We start from the raw sequence: 25,430 nt of genomic DNA, 5'->3' as shown, positions 1-25,430 counted from the left end.
CGGGAGGACCGGAAATTCAGGCCCAGCCTGAGTAATAGTCTCAAAACGATTTTTAAAGAAGGACATAAGCACATAGTTTAACAATTCACAGCAGAGGAAACACTGTGGTTTCCAAACATGAAAATTTGCTAAAAATTCCTCATGATAGATACAAATTATTTTTCCCTTAGAATGACAAAGACCCACTTTGCTGCAGGAAAACAAACCCTCTCGTACACTGTAAGTGGGAGAGCCAACTAGCACAATTCTGATGGACAATGCACAGCATCTCCTGAAATAAAAATGTACTCATGCTCTGACCCAGAAATTCCACCTCTGTGAACAGCCTTTAAAAATGCCTACTAATATACAAAAGCTGCCAGGAAGAGCAGTCACCAGGGAAATACATTCGTGTCTGCCTATACTTGCTTAAGCAAACTCTGGAAGATTACCCTAGATACATTTTAGAAGGAATATTTTAGGTAAATGGGCTGATGTGGGCGTGGTTGGGAAAAAGAATTCTCACTACATACTTCTTTGTTTCTTTCTTTTTTTTTTTTTTCAGTACTGGGGATAAAACTCATGGTGTTGGCACTGAGCTACAACCCCATTCTTTTTTATATTTTTTTATTTTGAGACAGGATCTCATTAAATAGATTAATTGTTCAGGCTGGGCTCAAATTTGAGCTCCTCCTGCCTCAGCCTCCCAGAATTCTGAGATTATAGGTGCACATCATCATGTCTTGTTATTATTCTGGTTTTTGAACCATACGTGTGCATGTGTTGTTTATCTAAATTAAATAAACAAATGAATCTTTTTAAAAAACTCACAGTTTTTAACTGTGACTGTGTGAAGTTAAACTCCTCTAAAATCTGACTGTGTGAAGTTAAACTCCTCTAAAATCCACAGAGATGTAACTCAATTTCTCCTCCTCAGCACTATTTACAGGTGGGGCCAGATAACTCTTAGTTTTGGGGAACCATCTTGTGTATAATTAGAATATTAGCAGCACCCCTGGCTTCTACCTGCTAGATGTCACAGTTATTTCCTCAGTTGAAAAAACCAAAATGTCCCCCAGCATCACTAAATGTCCCTTTAAGGCAGGCAGAGCAAAATAACCCCGAGTTTAAAACCCCCATCTCCTTCCCTGGCATCATCTCCCACAAATTTTCATCCCAAGGAAAGGGTGGCCTTGACCTTTCAGTTCTAGAACAACCCTTGCTACCTCTGGCCTTAGGTCCTTTGCACTTGCTGTCCTAACTCCCTGGAATGGTTTTCTTCATCCCTAGCTCTTTCCTTCCCTTTCCTGAGTTAAGTCTGTTCATTGTTCCTATCTCAGTCAATCCATCAAAACTTCTCCCAACTTCCCAGGTAAGGTGAGAGACCTCCCAGCGCACAGTTCCCACTGCATGCGCTGCTAACCTACTGTATTTAATGGCTCCTGGTCAGTCTGTGTAGGGTGCAGGCCCCCCAAGGGGAGTGCACTCTCTGCCATTGCAGAACCTCACCACTTGTCAGCCACTAACAGGACTCACAGGTATTCGCTGGGTGCAGATGGGGCCGCAGGACTGGCCAGAACTTTCCCGTCACCCACTCAGCAGCACCTCTCCCTGGGCCCCTCTGCCTGCATCTTCTCCCTTGTGGCCTCCTTGAGGCCGGGTTCTACAGGTGCCACCAGAACGGGTTGCTGAGACAAAGGGACGCTGGCCCCGGCCCTTCCTGGACAGCCCACACGCTCCCCTCACTTCGCTGTTACCTGAGCCCGAGCTAATTTCTTTTCTCAATCTACAAGCGGGGAAATTAAAGAAGTTAGAGACTCGGGGTGTTGCAAAGTGTTCAAGGTCGCACGGAGCTGTGACCTGAACCCTGGTCCATCTGAGCCCCATGATTCGGGCTGCTTCCATGGGCACTGTGTATTCCAATCACCCTTTGTATTTTCCTCCAAACAGACTCCCTGCTTTAATTAAAGGCATGTTTTAAAATAGAAAACTGTATATCCCACCCCTAACTGGAAAGTAAGGATCACTTATAATAAGTAGAAAGTAACCGCAAGAACAAATCCGTGAAAGCAAAGCACGAGAGCTACATTTTGGCTGGACACATCACCGGCTTAAGGGTCGGGGGCTGCAGCTTGCTCTTCCTTTGCTCAAGGGGCTGGCCGGGAAATGTCAGAGATGTCAAGTTTCCTCAAACATCCACCCAGCTGAGACTTTCTACTCAGTGTGAGCAAGTGTAGTTCATGACGCAGTAAAGGATTGCTTTCCCACTGTACGACTTGGTACTGTTTCATACCTTGCCCTCATAGCACACCAAGTTATCCAGGTCCCCATAAAATGGGAAGCCCTGCACTCCCCTCTCTGCCAGTCATATGTGTTCACCTTACTTGGAGAAGGATGCTATCAATAATTATTAATGACGGGAGATGTTACCGGAGGGCTTGGGTGAGGCGAGCAGGCCATCCGCCCTCCTCCCATAAGCCTCACATCCCTGGGGGTCAAGACTTCAGCATAGGGCTTGGCATCATGACAGGGACAGCCATCCTTGGTTTCTGAGGAGGCCACCCCAGTCATTCAGGCTGCTTGGAGGCCTGGGCTGTGCCCCCCAACCCCAGCCTCGCCCGGGAAGCGGAGGAGAGGTACCTGCAGCTCAGCCCCCCGTAGAGGAAGGAGATCCAGAGCCAGCCCACCAGCAGGAACAGCAGCATGAGGGGGAAGGCGAAGATGAACCAGGAGCCGAAGTTTACCACGTCACACTGCGGAAAGAAACTGGGGGACAGAGCGGGTGAGGGCGGACCACGGTCAGCTGGGGGCGGGTGGAGAGCGGGCCAGGCCCCTGGGTGTCAGGGAACAGTGTGACCCAGTTGCCCTTTGCTCTTCCTCAGGGATGCTGGACCTGACCCTCTGCAACCGTGAGTGCCATCTGTACCCTGGGGACTTTCTACTCAACACGGGTGCCTAAGGGAGCAAAGAGGCCAGGCTGGACCCTGGTGGTTGACAAAATGATGTACACAAAAGTATATGGACATAGGGCTGGGGATCTAGCTCAGTGGCACAAGTGCCTGCCTGGAAAGCACAAGGTCCTGAGTTCAATTCCTGGTATCAAAAGCAAAAAGTACATGGACACAAACACAGACATTTCTAACTAAGTAAGTGAACAGCCAAACATTGAAGACACAAGCAAATGAACAAACAAAATATTATAAACAGTATAATGGGATTTTGAGAGATTTTTTCTTTTTTTTTTTATCTGTATTTTCTACAATGAATAAGTATGTCTCTGTAATTAGACAAAAAAGAAAAATATTGCTTTAGAAAAGCAAAATATTAATAGATATATGGTCAGTCACATAATTCATAACAGCAAAATAATAAAATGAAAGCAGTAGAAATGTCCATGACTTATAAAGTATGACACTTACCTAAAACAGATTAATTTATAGTTATAAAAATATTATGTTTTCTATAAATTTTGTTTGTTATAAAATTATAATTTTAAAATCCTGCCATAAAACCATATATACAGTATGGTAACAACATTAAGTATATACATATACACACACACAAATATTTAATATATGGACAAAGAACAGTTTAAAGGAAGTCTGCTGTCAGTGGGACAGAGGGTACTTCAAACTCTTCACTTTTTCTATGCTTTCTAAGTATTTAATAACATGCCCATATCATTTTATAGTCAGAATAAATCAGAAAAATGGCCTTTGGGACCAAGGGTCAAGGACCTAGGGTGGTCATTTCCCCTGACTCCTACCCCAGGTCTATTTGGTTCTCAGATGGAGAACCAAAGCCACAGATTACCTGGGACTCTTTCTGTGTGAGTGAGTGAGTGAGTGTGTGTGTGTGTGTGTGTGTGTGTGTGTGTATAGGGGTACTAGGGATTGAACCTAGGTCCTTTGCACTGAGCTATATCCTCAGCCCTTTAATTTAACTTAATTTAATTTTTTTACTTTGAGACAGTCACTAAGTTGCCATCCTGGCATTGAATCTATGACCTCCCTGTCTCAACCTTCCAGGTTGCTGAGGTTACAGGCCTGCACCACCATGCCTGGGTCTGGAATTCCTCTTGAAGCCCTATTTCCATACTAAAAGGCCCATGGGCTCCACTAACTGTGGCATACGGGTTGCATGTAATTTATTCAGAATCCTACCTATCTGGCATTTTCCCTTCGTACCTCAGTGCTTGCTTCTTAATCTCTTTTCAGGTTGGCACAAGGTCCTGCTGCCCTCGGGATGGGCAGGCAGCCTGAAAACCTAAGATAGCACCTGCCCCCGCCTAGGCCCTGTCCTGTACCCCTAGAGCCCGCAGTCTCCTGCACAGCCCTGGGATGGGCATCAAACACCCAGCCTTTCCCTGCAGGAAATTGAGGAAAGGAAGGGTCAGGCCTAGACTCTCCCCAGCCCTTCAGCAGGAGCGTTCCGGCTTCTGGTTTTTCTGTGCTAACCAAAATCACGAGGCACAGCCAGGCCTCGTTCAAAGAGTGGAGACTCAAGACACTTGAGGCTTGCCGTAAAACCCCGTGCGCTTAAACCAACAGGGAAAATATGGCGCTCAGCCCCGCCCCACACCTCCTGAATCAGAATCTCAGTAAGGGAAGCCCGGGCTTTTTTTTTTTTGTCTTTTTGAGACAGGGTCTTACTATGCAGTTCAGGCTGGCCTTCAGCTCACTTTGTAGCCCAAGCTGGCCTTGAATCTGCTACTGTTTTTTTTTTTTTTAACCTCCTTTGATTCCAACAGGCATGAGGGGCTGAGTGTAGGAACTTTCTCATATCAAATCTCAAAAATCAAAAAATTCACCTTACCCAGCATTCAGGCTTTAAAATCAGCACATGCGGCCAATCGTGGGTGCCCCAAACACTCATGAAATAATTTCAATTCCCCACAAATCCCTTTCGAGAGATCACCAGGACCCGTTCTCCAGTGTCGCCCCTGGTTTTGACTCTTTGACTGAGCACCAGGTAGAGAAGTTGCCGCACCGAATATCAGATAGTTTTGGTTACTGTTCGCCAAATGGGTCCATTTGCGCTCATGCAAATTAAAGACCATATTCTACTGCATCCCCACTTGGAAAGAGCCTTAGGAACCAGCCTCCCAGAATCCTGGAATCTGAACTTCCTGGGTAGAATCTGGAAATTTTAAGTTCTAGAAACTAAACTCTGGGAGAAAGGAAAGAAGTCCTGCAGCGGGAGAATCCTCTCGTGTCGCCACCCCCGACTTCCAGCAGCCCAGTCACTGCCTGAACGCTTGCGGCACGTGCAGATCACTCCCTGGCAGAGGGCACCGCCATGCAGGGCCCTAATAAAAGCCAGGAGGCTTCTTTCAGGTCATTTCAGACACAAACCAAAGTCTCCAGCTGGAGTTCGCTTCTAAAGCACCAGGTTGCCACTGCTCTCACCGCTTGGAGGGAAGGCAGGCGTCTTCAGATGCTGCATGTGTCACCTCACCTCCTCTCCCTTTCCCTCACTTATCTATGCCAGCCCCCCAGTAGGTGGGGTCTTACTGTGTTGTCCAGGATGGTCTCCAGGTTGCGGGCACAAATGATCTGCCTGTCGCAGCCTTCCGTACCTGGAACTAAAGTGTGCATCTCCATGTCCAGTTTTCCTTGGTCTCCCTGCTGTTCCTGAGACTCCCCAGGAACAGTCCCACCTGAAACCCTTTGCATTCACTTTTCCCTGTCTGACATGCTCTTCCAGCCTGTGTCCACAAGCTCATGTCCTCACTTCTCAGTCTCTGCTCAAATGTCACCTCTGCAGAGGGGACGGAGCTTACCATAGGACCCTGGTCTTGTCACTTCTTCCTTCTCACCCTGCTTTATTTTATTTCCTAACTGCCGCACACATACATCTATTCATTTGCCTTTTCATTTATTGCCGTTTGCCCCCAGGAGAATGGAAGCCCTCTGTGAGCTGAGATTTGCTCGGCGTCCTTGGCACAGAGTCCCCGGATGGGGAGGGAGGGAAGCGAAGAGGAACCTCGGGCAGGCCGGCGGGGACCCTTGCTCTCACCTCTTGAGCTGGCCCAGCAGGATGAGGTTGGGAGCGGTGCCTGTGAGGGTGGCGGTGCCCCCGATGCTGGCCGAGTAGGGGATGGAGATGAGGAAGCCCTTCCAGACGTTCCTGTGGTATTCCTCCTCCTTCTTGGAGTCAGCAAGCAGATCCAACGGCACCTCCGCCTCCTCAGGGTGGCCTCTGCTTTCAAAGGCCCAAAGGGAATCCATTTAGAACTCAGTCAGAACCTCTGGCCTCCCACATATACGGGCCACACACTCTGCTCAGGGTTATGGAGCCAAGGGGTCTTTCTAGAAGTAAAGTGGGCACAGGTACAGAAAGGCTTCATTTCCACTGCTCTACCTGAGAATTTACCCCAGAGAAATAACAAGGCGGGTGTTGCAGGTGTGGGCACAAAGGCACCACCATGGTACGAAACATAATTTTTAAAATAAAAAACATGGGCCGGGGATATAGCTCAGCGGCACAGCGCTTGCCTGGCAAGCACGAGGTCGTAAGTTTGATCCCCGGTACCAAAAATAAATAAATAAATGACAACCTAAACATCTATCAAAAAGGGATTGGCTGCCAGGTGTGGGGGTGCATGCCTGTCATCCCAGCAAACTGGGAGGCTGAGGCAGGTGGATTGTAAGTTTGAGTCCAGACTGGGCAATTTATGAACTTAGTGAGACCCTGTCTTGAAAAGGTGTGGGGTGGGGTGTAGCTTAGTCCAAAGCCTGGGGTTCAATCCCTAATAACCCCACACACAAAAGGATAACTCTCCGGGTAGATTGCCGATACAATTACTTAAAAGGATGGCTTCAGTGGGTGCTTTATAAGATGGGAGGTGTAAGTGAAGGTATCAGTATTATTTAGGATGTTATTTCTTAAATATTCCTGTTTCAAGTTGTTTTGGTGTGAAGTTATGGACATTTTCCTCCTTTAATTCTTTATTTGAAGTTTGGGGGTTGTATTTCTTATACAGTTAGCTTTGAGGAAACATGAAATTAAGAGTTATTAATTATATCACTAAGAGATCATGACGTTGACCTGCAGTTACTGAGGTGAAAAGATGTTCCCTGCACTCCGTCAAGAGACAGAGCAGGTTAGAAAACTGTACATAGCGTGGCCAGGTTTTAAAAATTTTCAGAGATGCAATAATACGTAGAGATACCAAGAAATCCCCTAGAATAGTGTTCACTTCATGGCTTCAACCAGGGTGAGAGACGCTGAGCACATTTTTCAAGAGTACTTTTTGACTTGTGCTATCATAAACTATTTCTAAGCAGATAAAATTAAGAGCTGCTATAAGTGTGTGAAGCAGTGGATATATTAATTAGCTGGACTATGGTAATCATTTTACAATATATATGTATTTCAACACATCACATCACATTGTATATGAATATACTACTTTGTCAGTTATACTCCATGAATCTGGAAAAGAAATTAAGATGAAAACCAGAATTGCTTCCACGTAACAAAACAATTTTTAAAAATTATTTTTTAAGAATAAAGATAATTCAAATACTTGCTGGCCACATAAGGGATTTCTCCCCAGAGGTCAGCGGGGACCTGACCTGTGATCTGAGCAGTCGGTTTCCAGCCTGAGGGAAGGCGAAGCCTGGGGCAGCTGGAAACCAAGGTCATGGTCTGACTTCTTAGGGTTGAGAGCCCCGGGCAGGAGCTGTGACGGCCTCGCAGCTGGGGTCCCCACCAGACCGAGCCTCAGAAGGAGAAGGAGAGGGTGGAAAGGGCCCTGGAGTTCATCTCGTACAATCTCTACTTTGTTCAGATGGGAAAACTGAGGCCCAGAGCGGGGAAGGGGTCTGCACCTAATGAACAGAGACCTCCAGAGGGTAGGGTCTAGGTCTTTTTCAATAGCCCCAGCACAAGGTCTGCATGGGCAGATGTTTAAAATATATTCCTAGGTCACATAGTGCCGAGTGATTGGTCCAATCTCAGAATCCATGTCTCAAAGTTAGATTTAAAGCCTCCAAGCATGGTGGCAGGAAGGAGCACTGGCCATGGGGTACACCAGACATAAGGTCTTGTCCCTCCTCATTGGCTGCCATTGCGTTCAAAGTCAAGGCTACAGTGATGGCCCATGAGGGCTCAGATGCTCGGTGCCTCCACCAATGGCTTCCTGGGGAGCTCTCTGCACCCTCAGGAATGTTGCATATGCCCGTCCCTCTGCTGAGAACACTCTTTCCCCATAGCCCCCCACTTCCTGCAGGGGTTTGCTCAGGCTCCACCCTCCTGGGAGCCCTTCCCTGACCACCCATTTTAAAGCTGATTTTCTCATCCTTCCACCTACTGCCCTAGCCCTCTGCCTGCTTTGTGGCCCACCTCGGGACTCCTAAGTTCCTTTGTCCCTAGAGCATAAGCTCCATAAGCAGTGGGAGGTTTTTTCTGCCCCTTGCTGTATTCCCTGCACCTGGACCCGAGCCTGGCTCATCACAGGCCCTCAAGCAAAATGTGTTGAGTGAAGGAAACAGACCCAGTTGAGGCCCAGCACTGCCTTTAGCAGATCACCTTGCAGCCTGCTGTTCATCACTGTTAAGTGGAAGAAATGATGCTTAAGTAACCCAAGCCACTAGCTGTAAATAAGGCCCATGTTTTATCATGTTATCTCATGGGCCCTCGAAGCAGCCCTCTAAGGTGGGTCCCAGTGTCACGCCCAGCTGCAGGTGAAGGCTAACCGGAGGTTAAGTGACTTGTCCAAGCCACACAGGCAGGGGGGCCAGAGTTCCAAGTCAGGTCCTCGTGACTCCAAGCAAAGGTCGTGGCAGACTAGTGAACATCCATGGGAAGATGTCACATAAGTGTGGACTGTCACTGGACCGCGGGTCTTTTTGTCTTTAAGTGCAGTGAGTGCCCTCCTGCTGTCCTGCATCCCTCCTTGCGAGAAGAGCTCCAAAGCCCCTCAGCCTCAGTGGAACCTCTGGGGTTCAACGTGTCCCCCACCCTTCCTTCAGGGGACTTGTTAGAGGAGGCCCTAGAGGCTTACGTCCAGGTCACAGGGGCAAATCACGGACACCTGGGCACTGGATCGTTTGGAGAGAAACTCCGGCTGGGAGCGGCTGCTGCAGACCACTCTTCTCGTCCATCTCCTTGAACCACGTGGGGCCCCTCCGTCCATCCAGCGGGAACTTACCCCTCTGCGTGTGTGCTGGCCAGAAACTGAGTCTCTGTGGGCGCGGTGTGCAGCCCGTTCCCCCGCACGGCGCCTGGGGAAAGAGCACCAGGGCTTTAGCGCAAGGCGGCGAAAGGGACGGGAGAGCCCAAACTGCTGTGCAGCCGGGCAAGACTGCGTTCACTGCCGAGAACCCCGCACTGTCCACAGCGCAGGAAAAAGAAAACAGCAGCAGGTTGGGGTGTCGGGAGGAGACCACGCACGCAACATTCCATCCTCTTGTCCCACCATCCATCCACCTCTGGAGGCAGCCCCAGGCCTGTGGGCAGGGAGCAGCCCCAAAGCAGCTATGGCCAAGGGGATAATTGGGGCAGATCAGCTGGCTGAAAATGGGTCAGCAGTGGATGGGAAGAGTGATCTCCATTGCCCATTCATTAATGCACCCGAGGCAGCACTTGCAATGGGCTATGGCCTCGGGGTACTCAGTGAACAATGTACGACAAGGTCCCTGCTTCCCATATTCTAAAAAGGGAAACAAGCAATAGATGACTAAAGAAAATTTCAAGGAGTGATGAATGTTACGGAGGTAATAAAACTGGGGATTGTGATGGAAAATGAAAAGCGAGGATAGCAGATGAACTACTGCCACTAGTCAGGTCACTGTGGACTGATAGCATCTCATCTGAGACCTCAGGGTAGAAAATAGCCAGTCATATGGTCTGAAGACCCATGGGAGCAGTTCCAGGAAATAGGAACAGCAAGTGCAAAGTCCCTGTGGTAGGGGAAAACTAGGCAGAGTTGAGGAAACTAGGAATTCCAGTAAGTGGGGAAGTAGAAAGTCAGGAGGACTTGGGGGGTGAGGGGGAGAGAAATGAGGTAGGCAAAGGTCAGCAGGGGCCAGATCAGGTACGAGGATTCCCTGCAGGATTTAGTGCCCAAGAGGGATGGTATAACTTTTGCAAATCTCTCCAGGGTTGAAGAGAAGGATGGACTGCACAGGGGTGAAGAGTGGAAGCCAGGCACCCAGTGCAGGCTCTCATCCATTTTCCAACTATGATGATGGTGGCTGGCTTAGGCTGGTGACCACAGAGATGTTAAGAGTGAATGATTTACGGCTATGGTCCCATTCTTCTTTGGAGATAAGAGCTCAGTGCCACTTGGGGTCACACAGACTCTAGCAAATCAATCCATTAAACCACCTTGTGAAGTGTGACTTGTGTGCCTGGGACTAAGTGATAAGACATGAAAATCCATGTCCTGTGGGGCTCGTCTTCCAGGACAGAATATGGACCACAGATGGGTATAATGAGGTATGCTGTGTCAGATGCAGGCAGGCATCACAGGGAGCATTAAAGCAGGAAGGGGACAGCATTTTCAAGAGTTCTGTCATCTAACAGAGACCTGGAGGAGGTCAGGGAGTGAGGCAAGCAAACACCTGGGACAGTGAAGAGCATTGGCAAAGGCCCTGAGGCAGGAGCATGCCCAGTGCGCTGGGAAGTGGGAACTGTGGGGCAGGAGGGGCCAAGAAGGAGACTAAAAGAGGTGAGGGGGCAGCAGCAGGGGTGTCAGGAAACAGGGTGAATCATGCAGGGGTTTTGGGGTTCCAAGAGAGGACTTTGACTTCTCTGAGTCAGGTGGGAGGCAGGGTAGCGTTTGAGCAGAACAGGCTGGGACAGGATTTGACTTCATTTCCAAAATGTCCTTCTGCTTATAGACCAGACCCCCTCTTTTCTTTTATATGGGATTTTTCCTCCTAGAAATCAGTCTTTGACAGTGGTTTTACATAAGAAAAGTGGAATGAGTTAAACATTTCTGTGGCTGGAACCACTGCGAAGGATCAAAGAATCTACCCTACAGAACTAAACATGTGACCCTGGGATCAGATCAGCTCTCTCACTTACTAAGTGGTCTCCGACCAGTGGTTCCCATCCAGGGCCAATTCCACCCCGAGGGACCTTGGGCAATGTCTGGAGATATTTTTGATTGTCACGACCACGGAAAAAGGGCACCCTCCCGGCATCTATTGGTGTGAGGCCAGGAATGAAGCATCCTCTAGTACTCAGGCCAGCCTGCCTCAGCGAGAAATTCTCCCACCCAAAACGTCAAAGGTGCTGAAGTTGAGAAACACTGGCTTAGGTAAAAATCTTTAATCTCTCTGTGCTTCAAATTTTTAGTTCCTAAAAACAGAAGTAACAGTTCTCCTGGGACTTCACCAAGAGGATGAAAGTCAACCACCACAAGCAGGGACCAGGCCCTGGCTGGAGTGCAGTGGTAGAGCATTTGCCTATTATGTTTGAGGCATGCGTGCACTCACACACACACACATATTAGTAGTAATAATAAATAAAGCAGAGACCGGCAAAATTCTCCTGTAAAAGGCCAGGTAGTAAATTTCTCTGGCCTTGGGGGCCCCGTGATCACTGGGCTAACTCCCCAGCTCTGCCATTGCAGATGGATGATATGTAAACAGTTTGGGCTCTGGGGTTTGAATTTCCTGTAATCTCCACGTCACAAAACAATTTTCCTTCTTTTGACTGATTTTAAACCTTTAAAAATATTAAAAACTCCTTTTAGCTCACTAACTGCACCAAAACAAACAGTGGGCCGGATTTGGCGGGCCAAAGACCTTGATGAAAGTTGAGTGCTGGTAAAGATTCCATCAATGCCGTCACACCTGAGAGAGAAGTCAAGGCAGCAGCCGGCGCCCCAGACTGCTCCCAACCTCCCAGACAGGCCGCGCGGGTCTCCAATGGACCTCAGCAATCTACGGAGCGCCAGACGCAGACACTGACAAACACCACAGCACAAGGCAAGACCGCTTCACCATCTCACCTCAGTGCAAGGCCCCTGTACCAAATGCTGAGCGCCCCCTCTGTTGCTCTGTAAATAACCACTACTTCCTGACCAGGCATAGAATAGCCCTTGATTTCCGGCACCGGCCAACCTAGAGCCGCCCTGGCTCCCACCAGCCTTCCTGCATGTGACCCCCGAAGCCCCAGACTTCTCAGAGTTCTTGTTGATACCTTCCCGCTGAGACCCTCTAGGTTCTCTGAGGAATCAGCTATCACTCCCACTGCAATGAAAAATAAATTCCACTCATGCAGCCATGTTCTCTGGGGACCTGTGCCTGAAGGACATTGATACTCTGAAGGAGTATCAAAGCTCTAGCAGGGAACAATATAGTTTGATCTTTTCTTTTATTTTTTAAATTTTTTAAAATTAATGCTACTGGGAATCAAACTCAGGATCTTGCACTTACCAGGCAGGCACTTGTGCCACTGAGCTAGATCCCTGGCCCAATCTTTTCTTTTATATGGGATTTTTCCTCCTAGAAATCAGCCCACATACTCAGCCACATGGCCTAGGAGGAAGGGTCTCAGCCCAAGCCTCGGCTCTTTCCCTGTCTCAGTGGCTTAGGGAAGTCCATCCCCAAACTTTGTTGCAATTTTCCTGTTGGTACCAAGAGGGAACAGGATTTCACGATGGCTGGCGGTGTCATTTTTGCTGTGTCTGGTGCCAGCCTTGCTGACCACCAGCCAGGTCTGAAGGCTGACAGTCAGGTCCGCTTACCCTGGGCCGTGTGGACAAGAACCTCCAGGTTCAGGTGACAGGAACACATGTCTACATGCGGTACACAAGACTCACGCCCAGGGCACTGAAGCAAGCAGCAAAGGGCTGTTAATAGCACACTGAGGGCTGCAGGGCAAAGTCGCTCCGCAGGGGATGGTCCTACAGGAAGAACTCTGGCCTAGTGACCCCAGGACTCACCCATCTCTACCTCACTCTGCCCTTCCCAGCTGGAAGTTCGCCAGCACCTCAGGTAAAACCCCCCACCAAACTCCTCAGCCCCACCTGCACTGGGTTCCACTCAGAGGGTCTATTGGTGGCTCTGGAATGGGGCAGGAACCTGGGCATTTTTGAAAATTTCTGCAGGTGCAGCCGGGGTTGAGTGTAACTCACCTGAAGTTACGGATGGGGAAACCGAGGCTCTTGGAAGGTGGGTACTCCCCAATCTGCCTCATCCATGGACCCTTGCCCCTCGCTGCCAGCAAATGAGATGGAGAGGGCACTACCAGACAGCGGACAGTGGAGGGGTACTGGCACACACACGGTGGGCAGTGACCAGCTTAGCACAGAAGATGGGCAGAGGGAGCTTCACTGCCCCTTTACAAATCAGTAACGTGACCGCATTTTATCCCAGGCATTATTCTCCTAATGATATAAAGGCAATGGAGATGAAATGGAAAAATTAGGACAACCAAGGCAAGCGCTCTTAACCATTTACCCAGGGGTCCACCTCTGGGATTCCTGTGAGCACGGTGGCCTGAGAGACCATGCAGAAGCAGGCTGGTGGGGCAAAGTCTCCAGAGAGACTTCTCCGGGTCCAGAAGTTGCAGGTCAGTCCAGAGCTTGGGCTTATGTAAGAGCTTATTCAAATCACACGGATTCTTGAGGCTGTATCAGGTGGGAGCCTTGTCTGTGGGCACTTTCACATTTGCAAGCTCACAAGCACACTGGAGCAGTCTTGGGGAGTCGGGCTAGGTTTACTACCTTCTTAGGGAAACTGAGGTATGAAGAGGCAGGTCAAGGTTGGGGTCAAGAGGACCTGGTGGGTTAGTGGCAGAGCCAGGCTACACCCACATTTTTTTATCTTCTACCTCTGAGTCTCACCTCATCTCCAAGGCGCCCACCTGGCACTTAGTAGGTCTGTCCTATAATGACCCTCCCAGTATAACAGAAATAGCTTTCAGTTTGACACACAGAAGGCTGAGAAAGAGAGTGTGTTCTTGTGTCAAAGTAGGTAAAGAGCAGCGCAGGGAAGATCAAAAGCCCCACATTAGGCAGGTTAATCTATTGATTGCTCTACTGATTGATCTGGCACACACAGCACCCTACTCCTACTTTACAGGTGAGGAAAGAGTCTGGGGGTGGAATAGCACAGCGAATGGAGAGCGAAGGAGAACAATGTTTAATCCAACCTGAAAGCCAGCTTTGTGAACGGTTGCCCCTCGGACATTCCTACGCAGCCATCGACAGCGTGCACGGGTGGCCTTCTTTGGGCAAAGGAAAGCAGGGGAAAGATTTCAAAGCCAGGGGGCCCCTCACTGGCTGAGGAGCACTGGGCAGATCACCACTTGGAGCATCATTTCTTCCTGTGTCGTGGCAGGATGAGAACAGCGCCCCCTGCAGGTGGGGGGCGTGGTGCGAGCATGCGTACGGAATGACACCACCACTCAGGTGACCGTGCGGAGCACAGAACCGAGGACAAAACCAGAGAGAGGTGCGGGGCTGCCCTGCCTGGACGAGCACGTCTGGGGTCTAGTCCAGCAGCACCCCAGCCCGGCCTCTGCTCCCCTCTGTGCCAGAGCACACAACATGGTGTCCACAGCACCAATTCTGGGTTTCCACAAGGCTCAGGAAATCGTTTCGCCTCTCTGTGCCTCAGTCTCCTCATCTGTAAAATGAGATCACTTGCATCTCAGTGCAGCTACGAAGAGTAACGCGTGATGAGCAGGAGACACCAAGCAGAGTATGGCCTAGGGGGGTCTTCAGAAAGGCGTAGCTCAGACTAGGGTGGCTGTGGTCGCCGCTATCGATGAACTTAAAGCCCCTGGGAGACTCTTGGTCCCTCTCACCCACCCACACAAGTTTCCACTCCTTCACCTGTCCTCACCTCGGGCCGCCTGGCCAAAGCACAGAAACTGGGTGAACAGAACGTTTCTCTTTGCATTGGAATTAGCCCTGTCCTAGGCCTCGGGGGCTGATCATTAACTTGTCCCTGCTCTCTGATCCTGCAGCCACCCAGGGCTCCCTGCCTCCCCACACCCTGCAGTGCAGGGGAGAAGACTGGAGTCTTCTGCACAACCAGTACTGCATGTGACCTTGAGTCCCTTCCCCTTCCTGGATCTCAGAATTTTCATCTTCACAGTGAGGGACTTAGCGTTCAAACATTTATTATATTTAATTTTTTAAAATTTTGGTACTGGAGACAGAAGCCAGGGCCTCTTGCACATGCCAGGCAGGCACCATGTCACTGAGCTGCGGCCCCAGCCACGGTTGGTCATTTTGACAAAAATCTCCCGTGAGGGGCAGAGTAATGAGAGGAAGGGCTGTGTCTCCGAATCAAACTTAAAACCTCAGAGCCACGGCTTTGCCCACTGGGTGACATGGGAGAGGCTTGTTCACTTTCACTCTATTTCTTCCTCAACTTCCATTCCTCAAACTGAGGTCGAAGTAAGCTTCCCCTACTCAGACATAAGGCCCTTACAAGAGCCTTGCACAAAATAAGTGTTCAATAAACATCTGCTTTTGTTCCTTAGAAGCCCAGAATATGAAACAGAAAATATAGGCCAGCTAGAGTTGAAGCAGGGAGGGGCAGGGCCCTAACTGCTTGTTGCAAACCGAGGGAGGCTGTGACATGGTTCTCTTGGAGATTCAAGACCCGGGAGAACAGTTTGAAAACCATAAATGGGATAGTATAGCACAGGGGTTGGTGGGCCATAGTTTGTAGCTTGAATCCGGCTGTCACCTATTTGGTGTGCCCAGTCAACTAAGCATGTGTAAATGGGTGAGAAGAGCAATGAAAGAATAATATTCAGGGTTGTGAAAGCTGTGTTTTTATTTTGGCACCCATAAATAACACCCTATGGCCGCGTAACCATGCCCACTGGGACAGACCCTGTCCCTGTCTTCAAAGGCAGAGCTGAGTAGTTGCAACAGAGTGACCCACAAAGCCTAAAATGTTTACTGTCTGTTATTTACAGGGAACACCGGCCAACCCCTGCCACACAGCATCGTTTTCTTTGCATTTGGAAGACTTTGCCCTTGCGGGGACCCTGGCTCTGCTACTTCACCAAAAATGAGATTCTGGACATACCATCTCACTTCTCTGGATCTCAGCTGTTAAGCACCTGTATCATTTCTAACTTTCAGAGAGGGGGCAGGGATAAAATAAGCAGGACCCTTCGGTACATGATACTCATACACTGTCAGCAAGTGACATCCACTCGGAGGAGACACGGGCCATCGCTGAATTCCTAATGGATACATATATATTTTAACACATACAAGGTGTGATTGAACAATACAGTGAAGTTTAAAAATTTTTTAGATGTATTACAGTAAAAGACATATTCCTATTAATTTCCATAAAAAATCCCCCTCACTTCAGACACACGGATCCTATCACTCTCACCAGTTTCTGAAGCAGTTCTGGAAATCTTCTTTCATAAGTGTCTTTAGGGGGTGCTGCTATGGCTGCCTCGATGTCCTGAACTGATTCAAAGCATTTATCTTTCAGGGTCATTTTAACTTTGGGGGAGACACAGAAGTTGCATGGTGCCAGATCTGGGCAATAAGGTAGATGAGGAAACACTGTAATGTTTTTACTTGACAGAAATCATTGTAAATGTTTTGAATAAATTCAAGCCACTGAGGTAGCCACAAAGAAAAACCACTCTTGAAAGAAGGCTTCAGAAAGTGACAAGAACTCCAGGATGTGCTCAAAGGGAGGGGGATTGCGTTGAAGGGTAGCAGTAGCAATGTGTCATTACTGTGGTAAATTTTAAAATTTTACTGTATTTTTATCACAGCTCATATTTGAAAAGAGCATAACTAGCACACAAAATGGATGGTTTTGTGACTAATACTTGTTTAAAGCAAATGATGCAAATCCGCTGGGACTGATGTGCCATCTGTCTTGAGGAGCAGTTTGTACCTTCGGGTCCCCAGTGGCATCTATCACTCTCACTGCTATCTTCACATCCACACACAGAAAGCAAACAGCAGGAAGAGCAGAAGTAAAAATTACACGCCTCGTTTCCACGTAGGTCCCATCACCAAGTGTAGTCTCCCAATTTCAAGGGAGGCTGGGAAATTCTGCCTTTTCTCTATACAGCCACGTGCCCATGTGGGGGTTCTCTTACTAAAAGAATGAAAGAATTGATTCTGGGGATGAGCTAGAAGCTTCTGCCTATATATGCATGGGTTTAAAACTTCCCTTAAAAGTACATTAATATCAATCAAAAGTGAAACATTTTAGCTGGGCATGGTGATGCATGCCTGTAATCCCCACACTCGGGAGGCTGAGGCAGGAGGATCGCCCAAGTCTGAGGCCAGCCTGGGCTCCATAGTGAGGTCAAGGCCAGCCTGAATACATCACGAGACCCTGTCTCATGAGAGAAAGAAGAGAGAAAGACCAAAAGAATAACCGTTTTTAATAATAGCTGTTATTGTAAATCTGAATTGTTGCCGGACTTGCCTCTGTCTGGCTTCTTAATACCTGAAGAAAACCCATGTTTTTTAAGCTACTTGAAGACAGGCATTCTGTTACTTGCAGACCAAAGAATTCTCACTGCTACTGCTGGCTTCCTGGGTAACAGATGAGCTCTGGAATCACCTAACGTGGTTTCAGAGTCAGGCTTAGCCCCGTGCCTGCTGTCTGACCCAGGAAAGTTAGTCACCTCCCCTCTCTGTCATCTAAAAACACAGTGGCTACTTGTGTTTAGTTTCGCTAAGAGCTCAATTTCAGGGGGTCAAGAAACTGAAACCTTCAGGTCACGGCACATTATCACTACTCCTCCCAGCCCCATTCTCCCTGCCACCCTCAGATGTGTTTCAGATGTGTTTAATGTGTAGCTTTTCGTCTTGAGGATGTGCGTGTCCTTGCAAAGCATGTTGCCGTTTGTGTGTGAATGCAGAAGGTTCTATATTGGTATTGCGCTCTAGATCTCATTCTGGTTTCTCCCCAGCCATAGCCATTTTGTAAGAAGCATTTACGTAACTGTCTGGCTTGCTAATTCTTGTCTCTTAAGAGCTCATGGTGCTCAACGTGTGCTTCTCCATTGCCCTTTCCTAGGAACGGTGTCCACAAGACTGCCGAGTCTCAACCCGTAGAAAATGTGAATGTCACCGCTCGTCTCTCCTCTTGGGTTTTTTTGGTCTTTTTTTTTTTTTTTTGAGAATTCCTCAAGCATTTTCATCCAGGAGCAAAGCTGCTAGTTCACAGGGCATGAGCACACTTCACTGTATTGAATTCTTGCGGGTGCCCTTAAGAAAGCCTGACCTAGACCGCAGTCTTTCTAGCAATTCACAAGAGCTCCCATGGCCCCTGTTGCTGCTGACACTGGGCATTAGCCAGTGTTACGGTTTAAACATGAAGCATCCCCCGGAGCCTCAGGTACTGAGGGCTTGCTCCAGCGCAGCAGTGTTCTCCAGCGGGGCTTAGAGAGCTGACTGGACCACGAGGGTCCTGAACTCTTCAATGGATGAGTTCATAGCTGAGTGGGCTCAGAGGAGGTGGCACTCAGAGGAGGGAAGTAGGCCGCTGGGGGTGGCCTGTGGGGAGTGTACCCCATCCAGCCTTTTCTCTGGCTTTTCTATCTTCTCTCTCTCTCCTTCTTGGCTGCCATGAGGTGAGACGCTTTCTTCCTCCATGCCCTCCTGCTGTGATGTTCCTACCTTGGAGCCAAGCAACCATGGACTGAAACCCCTGACGCCGTAAGCCAACACAAACCCTTCCTCCTTTAGCATGAGTATGTCAGATATTTCAGTCACAGCAATAGAAAGCTCACCAATATCTCCAACTGCCTTCACTTTGCTATCTCACTCATCTAAATCTCATTGTTTCATTTGACATTTCTTTGGGTATTAGTGATACTGAGCATCTGTTCAAATGCTTTCAAACAAATTTCAATTATAGGACCTATTCCAAAGGGTCATTTTGGGAGTTAAAAGAATAAACATATGTGAAATGCTTAACTTGTTGCTTAGTACATAGTAAAACGCCCAATACACCCAAAATTTGAAAACCAAGGTATCATGGTTTAAAATCTAATCTTGTTATTATTATTTTTTTAAAAATACTTGACACATGCTAGGTGCCTGATAGGTGTTTCCTTCCCTTATCCTTGCCTAGCATCCCTGCTCTCACCCCTCCACTCTGGTGGAGTGGACCCCAGGACCTTTGCACAGCCTCACCTCTGTTCTCTTCACTCTCCCTGCTAAGGTCCTTCCGAGGCTCCTTCTGGCCGAAGAGGCTCTTCAGAATGGCACTGGCAATGGGCAGCATCATGGCGGTGGAGGCAGTGTTGCTCAGCCACATGGACAAGAATGAGGTGGTCACCATCATCCCCAGGATAAGCCTGCACAACAGAGGCAGATAGAGATGAATCCCGATCCCTGGGTCCAGCAGGTCCTCTGGCCCCCATTTCCCATCCCTGAGGAATCCAACCTGTCCATTTTAGATGGAAAATTGAGGCCCACAGAAGGCAAGTTAGTGGAAAAGCAGGAATCAGTAATCTGAGCTGCTTTGGCTCTGAGGAATGCTCGGCTCAGCGTGCTTAGTGGACTGACCACAGGTACCCACGTCAGATCATGCTAAAGCCGATCCGAACCTGACAGTCTCTCCCTTGTCCCCAAGCCCCGAGGGCACTGGTCTCAGGATAACAGCTGAGGCACGGGGCTCCTGCCCTCTCACCCTTGCCTGTCTCAGCCTCCTTCCCATCTCCTCTCATTCCCTGCTCACACCCTGGACTTCTCACCAGCACCCAGCACGGCCAAGCTTGAGCGATAGCTATTGCTCTGAGAATAAAAGTTCAAATCCTGGCCAGGGAGCCTGAGGGCTTGCAGCACTGAGTTCGGGCTCCCCGCTCGCCGCGGCCATCTTCACACCCCCTCTGCATCTCCCGGACGCCCCCAGCCCCCCCCTGCACAGGTGAAGAGCACACAGGGAAGACAGCTGTGGCCGGGCACCTCTTGCTGCTCGAGGCTGAGCGAGCTACCTGCAGCCAGCCTGCCACCCTCACACTGACTTGATGAAGCCGGTGCTGGGACATTGCTGTGTCACAGGCCGGAGTCATTTTTACAGCCCAAGCAGCCTGCTCACCCTGCCCTAAGACTACTACAGCGGGCCTCCCAGGCCTGTTCTCAGGGAAGCCGTGGACACAGGAGTGCCCAAGGCTTGGACCTTGAGCCAGTGGCATCACCTTTCTGGGCCTCGTGGGCTGGGGTCAGCATCTTGACCCCCTCTCCGGGTTGTCCTTACGCACCGCGAGGACAGCCGCGCACAGGTGGCCCAGCTCCACGCCTGGCCCACACCTGGGGTTCCCTCGATAGCTGAGAATGAGCAGGTCCATGACGGTGGCAATGACGAGCCTCTTGGCCCTGACGACTGAACCTGCAAGCCAAGAAGGGTGGTCCCTCTGCCTCCCCCCAAGGGCGGGCTGCGACCCTGCTCACCTGGCCGGCTGGACCCCAACGAGCATCAGGACCTTGAGGGCGATCCTGCGGTGCAGGTTCCACTCCTCAATGGCACAGGCCATGATCAGACCGCTGAGGAAGAGGAAGTTGGTGTCGAGGAAGTACTGGGGGCAGACTTTGTGGGAGGGCAGGATGCCCGTGAAAGGGAAGAGGACGGTGGGCAGCAGCGCTGTCACGGACAGGGGCAGGGCCTCTGTGCACCAGTACACAGCCATGAGCAGGATGATGAACAGGCAGCGCCCTTCCTGCGGGAGACACAGACCAGGGCTCAGCGGGGGGCAGGGGGCGGGGGGGGGCGGCCTCCCAGCCCCTTCACAAGGAAGCAGCGGGTGGGGCAGTACCCAAGGCTTTGGCCTCTGAGCTTCTTTTGGCTCAGCTGTAAAATGAGGAAGCTATTTCTGTCCGTCCAGAGGACCACTGGAGGCTTACATGAAAGACCCCCACTGTCTCAGAAATCAATCATGAGGTGAGGATGGAAACAAAAACAATTTACTTGATGGGAGGCAGAAAGTCTGGAAGGGCAGTGGGGAGGTGAGACAGAGAAGAAAGCAAATACGACATGTGCTCAGGAGGAGGTCACCACTGTGGGCGGCCGGAGCAGCACCCTGATGGGGACTCTGGGAGAGCACACCTCCGAGGTCTGGGCGGTGAGACACTCGGCTTGGTCTGCCATCACTGGGCACCTTGGGCCTTCACGTGTGCAAGCTGAGCTCACTCTTCAGCCAGGGAAGCCCCCCAAGATGCAGCAAGAAGCCTCTGGAATGCGCAGGATGGTGAGCCCCCATGGGGGCATGGAGGTGACCCCAAAAGCAGTCACCACATCCATACAGGGTGCTGGGCACAAGAGCTGACACACTGTGTGCTCTGCAAATAGGAACAGTAACTGACATTCACTGGGCAACTGACTACCACACCCGTCTATGTGCCTACTGTACCACCTGGCAGACCAGCAGGGGCCCCAGTCTGGAGAATGAGTCCCCCAGGGGGCTTGTAAGCTCTGATGCCCGCAGGAGCCCGGATGTACCATCAAGGAACTTCTGGGTGCCCTTAGGCAATTTCGTATCTTCGCACTTTGAAAAGGGCATGAGTATGAGGCATTTATTTCCTCTTCAGTTTGGTCTATTACAAGACACCTGGACTTCTAGGCGACAGTGGATGCTGCTACTTGGCATTCAGGCTCCGAGGCTGGCCGCCTCTGTTTCCCTCGCTCAAGGAGACAGATACGTAGGCTAATCATTTATCCTCAGGGAGACAGAGTCTGAAACAGAGTGTGGTACTGTGAGCTGTGGGAGCAGAGGAGGATGGGAACTGAGCCGGCCCGTGGAATCTGGAGAGCGCTGATGTGCCCGTAACGCCTGCTTATGGTCTGAATATGTCTCCGCTTCCAGGTTGAAAGCTAATCCCCTTGGTGATGGTAAGAAAAGTTGGGCCTTTGGGAGATGTCTAGGTCCTAAAGAGCTCGGCCCCCTCAAATGGGATTAGTGCCCTTGTAAAAGAGCCCTGAGGGCCTTCCTTCCACCACGCGACCTAGCACATGGCAACACAGCAACAAGGCGCCATCTTTGAAACAGAGAGCAAGCCCTCCCTGGGCACTGAATGTGCGAGGGCCTTGATCTTAAATATGGATTGGGCTGTTAAATACAGTGCTCGAGGCTCAGAGCCTTCAGAACTGTGAGCTATAATCTCTTTCTTAATATATTATCCAGTCTAAGGCTTCTCGTCACAGCAGCTCAAATGGACCAGACACTCCTTTGGCTCCCACCAGTCTTGGTTGCACCAGTGACTTTTCCAGCTTCCTCCGGCTTTAGATGCATGTGTGGCTGACATATCCAGGGAAACACCGTTCCTAGGAACACCTTCCAGCCCAGAAGTTGGGCTGCCCTTCATGCGGGGCAACCGAGCCATGTTAAACAGCATCCCCCAGAGGTACCCAGTATGGTTAAGACCACAGTGTCAGAGAAGTAACCTCTTTGTTCACACATTTGTGCTACCTCCTTTCTCCCCCATCCCCGCAAAATTCTTCACAATCAAAGCCTTGTCTCAGGTCCTTCTGGAGAACCAAAGACAGATGCGTTCTTGAAGATGGTGACATCTTTCTAAACTAGGACTTGAGGTCGACTTGCTGCAGGGAAGGAAAGGGTGGCCTTCTTGCCTGTACTGGAAGTTTCTTTTGTACTTGAGTCAAATTCCTCAGCGGGATTTGGGGCTTATCTGAACCAAACCCAGCTAACAAGGGCTAGCTTTGTTTATGGAACAGCCACATATTACTTACAAATGAATCAGCCAGATGGAAGTAGGTATTTCTTGAGTGGACTATTAGTGTGCTGCTAGCATAAAAAGAGCTGTTACTCCATACTCAGAGAAGCACATGGGGACACCCTACATGGATAGAACCACTGGCAAGTGTGTGAGCTGCTTGGAGCCCGGCAGGTGGCTATAAGTAATATCTATATTGGACATTTTGTTTGGTCATCTAACGCCACATGAGGTTTTCCTGAGGAAATTCTATTTATTTTATTTTTATTTTTTATTTTAAAGGTAATAAGAAAACAATAAAATGATACAAAATTTCAAAACAAGATGATAGGAGATTAACAATGGTTATTACATTGCATATTGTTATCTTCAGATTAGTTGCTCAGATTACCAGATATTGTCACATAAGATTGATCAAACAATATAAACACTAACTGTTCCTTTCAGTGAATTCATAGAAATTAGTAGTGCAATTATCTTAGTTATTTATACCTTCATTTCTGCTTTCCCCCATACCAGTTGTTCTTTCCTTTTGAGCAGTATCTTTCCTTTTCACAGTATCTACTGTACCTTTTGTATCTTATTTACTCTTTCAGTTTCTTACACTAGGGAGATAATACAATGTTTACACATGTGAGTCTGATTTATTTCACTTATGGATATGGTCTCTAGTTGCATCCATTTACCTAAAAGCCTCAAGTTTATCTACCTTTATAGCTGAGTAATACTCCATTGTATAAAAATACCACATCTTTTTTATCCATTCCTTGGTTGATGGGCATTTGAGTTGTTTCCAAGACTTAGCCATTACAAATTGTGCCTCCATAAACATGGGTGCACAAGTGTCGCTGTGGTATGATATTTTTAATATTTTTCTGGGAAGATTTTTTCTGGGAAGATACCCAGAAGGAGAATAGCTGGGTCAAATGGGATCTCTAGTCCTAGTTTTTTGAGGAATCTTTCCACTGATTTTCACAGTGGTTGTACCAGTTTACACTCCCACCAATAGTGGAAAAGAGTTCCTTTTTTCCCACAGCTCCACCAGCACTTGTTATTGGTTGATTTTTTTTATGATAGCCATTCTTTCTGGGGTGAGAAGGAATCTCAGTGTTGTTTTAATTTGCATTTCTTGGATGACCAATGATGTTGAACATGTTTCATATATTTATTTGCCATTTGTATTTCTTCATCTGAGAAGTGTGTATTCATCTCAGATGCCCATTTTTTAATTGGGTCTTTGAATTTTAGGGATCTGATTTTTTAAAATTCTTTATATGTTCTAGATAGAAGTCCTTTGTCTGAGGGAAAGTTGGCTAAATTTTTTTTCCCAGTTTGTGGGGTTTTTCTTTCACTGTGTTGGTGATTTCTTTTGATGTGCAAAAACTTTTTAATGGATGAGATCCTAGTTGTTGATTCTTTGAAGTAGTTCCTGTACAGTTTGGTTTTTATTCAAGAACTCTCTGCCTACCCCAATGTCTTCAAGACTTCTACCTACTTTCTCTTCCAGTAGATTTAGTATTTCCAGTTTAATATTTAGACCTTTGATCCATTTTGACTTTAGTGCATAGTGATACAGGTGGGTCTAGTTTTAGTCTTCAGCATGTAGAAAGCCAGTTTTTCCAGAACCATATATTAAAGATGCTATCTTTCTTCCAGAGGAAGAGTTTGGCCCTTTTATCGAAGATAAGGTGGCTGAGTGTGTTTGTAGTTGTGTCTGCTTTTTCTAATCTTTTCCATTGGTCCTCAGGTCTGTCTTTTTGCCAGTACCACGCTGTTGTTGTTGTTTTTTTTTTAATCACAGTAGCTTTGTAGTATAATTTCAAGTCAGGGACTGTGGTGCCTCCTGCTTTGCCTTTGTTGCCCAGGATGGCCTCTGCTAGTCTAGATTGCTTCTGGATCCAGATGGATTTTAGGAATGTTTTCTCTAGTTCTGTGAGGTATGCTAATGGTACTTTGATCAGGGATTGCATTAAATCTGTATAACAGTTTTAGGAGTAGGGCCATTTTCTCAGTGCTTGTTCTTCCTATCCATGAGCAAAGAATATTTTTCCACTTTCTGAAATCCTCTTTGATCCCTTTTTTTCAGAGTGCTGTAATTTTCAATGTATAGATCTTTTACTTCCTTTGTTAGATTGATTCCTAAGTATTTCATTTTTTTGGATGCTATTGTGAAGGGTGTGGTTTCCCTAATTTCTCTCTCAGTAAGTTTGTTGTTTGTGTACAGGAATGCTATTGATTTTTGAGTGCTGACTTTGTATCCAGCTACGCTACTGAATTTGGTTATTATATCTAGAAGTCTTTTGGTGGAGTTTTTGGAGTCTTCTGTGTAGAGTATCATGTCATCTGTGAATAATAATAATTTCACTTCTTCCTGCCCTATCCTTATTCCTTTTATTTCTCTCTCTTGTCTAATTGTTCTGGCTGACATTTCCAGAACTATATTGAATAGGAGTGGTGACAGTGGACATCCGTGTTTTGTTCCTGATTTTAGAGTGAAAGCTTTCAGTTTTTGTCCATTTAGTATGATGTTGGCTGTTTGGTTTGTCACAGATGCTTTTTATCAGACTGAGGTAAAGACCATCTATTCTGATTTTCTTTAGGGTTTTTAGCATGAATGAATGTTGGACTTTATCAAAAGCTTTTTCTGCATCTATTGAGATGATCATGTGATTTTTGTCTTTGGCTCTGTTGATATGATATTTTACATTAATTGATTTGCATATGTTAACCATCCCTGCATTCCTGGGATGAATCTCACTTGTTCATGGTATATAATCTTCTTGATGATTTGTTGCATTCT

General features: G+C 48.2%; 1 protein-coding gene across 5 annotated transcripts in view; it reads right to left on the bottom strand.

Annotated features, from left to right (window-relative positions):
• Positions 1-25,430, bottom strand: part of Slc13a3 (solute carrier family 13 (sodium-dependent dicarboxylate transporter), member 3) — a 74,462-nt gene that overhangs the window by 26,558 nt on the left and 22,474 nt on the right. For 2 of the 5 annotated variants that reach the window (XM_013518382.1, XM_005392372.2), the window contains exons 2-6: positions 20,354-20,619; positions 19,094-19,257; positions 9,137-9,209; positions 5,998-6,183; positions 2,620-2,745 (exon numbers count right to left, since the gene is read on the bottom strand). In XM_013518382.1, coding sequence (XP_013373836.1) covers positions 2,620-2,745; positions 5,998-6,183; positions 9,137-9,209; positions 19,094-19,257; positions 20,354-20,619 — 815 coding nt within the window. The remainder of the gene's footprint in view (positions 1-2,619; positions 2,746-5,997; positions 6,184-9,136; positions 9,210-19,093; positions 19,258-20,353; positions 20,620-25,430) is intronic. The other 3 variants (XM_013518383.1, XM_005392373.2, XM_013518384.1) reach the window with 2 other exon arrangements.

Source organism: Chinchilla lanigera, unplaced genomic scaffold (assembly GCF_000276665.1).
Source record: "Chinchilla lanigera isolate Chin_1 unplaced genomic scaffold, ChiLan1.0 scaffold00044, whole genome shotgun sequence".
In the NCBI taxonomy this organism is placed as follows: Eukaryota; Metazoa; Chordata; class Mammalia; order Rodentia; family Chinchillidae; genus Chinchilla; species Chinchilla lanigera.
Note: the sequence above shows the minus strand (reverse complement) of the source record. Positions and strands in the feature narration are given on the sequence as shown.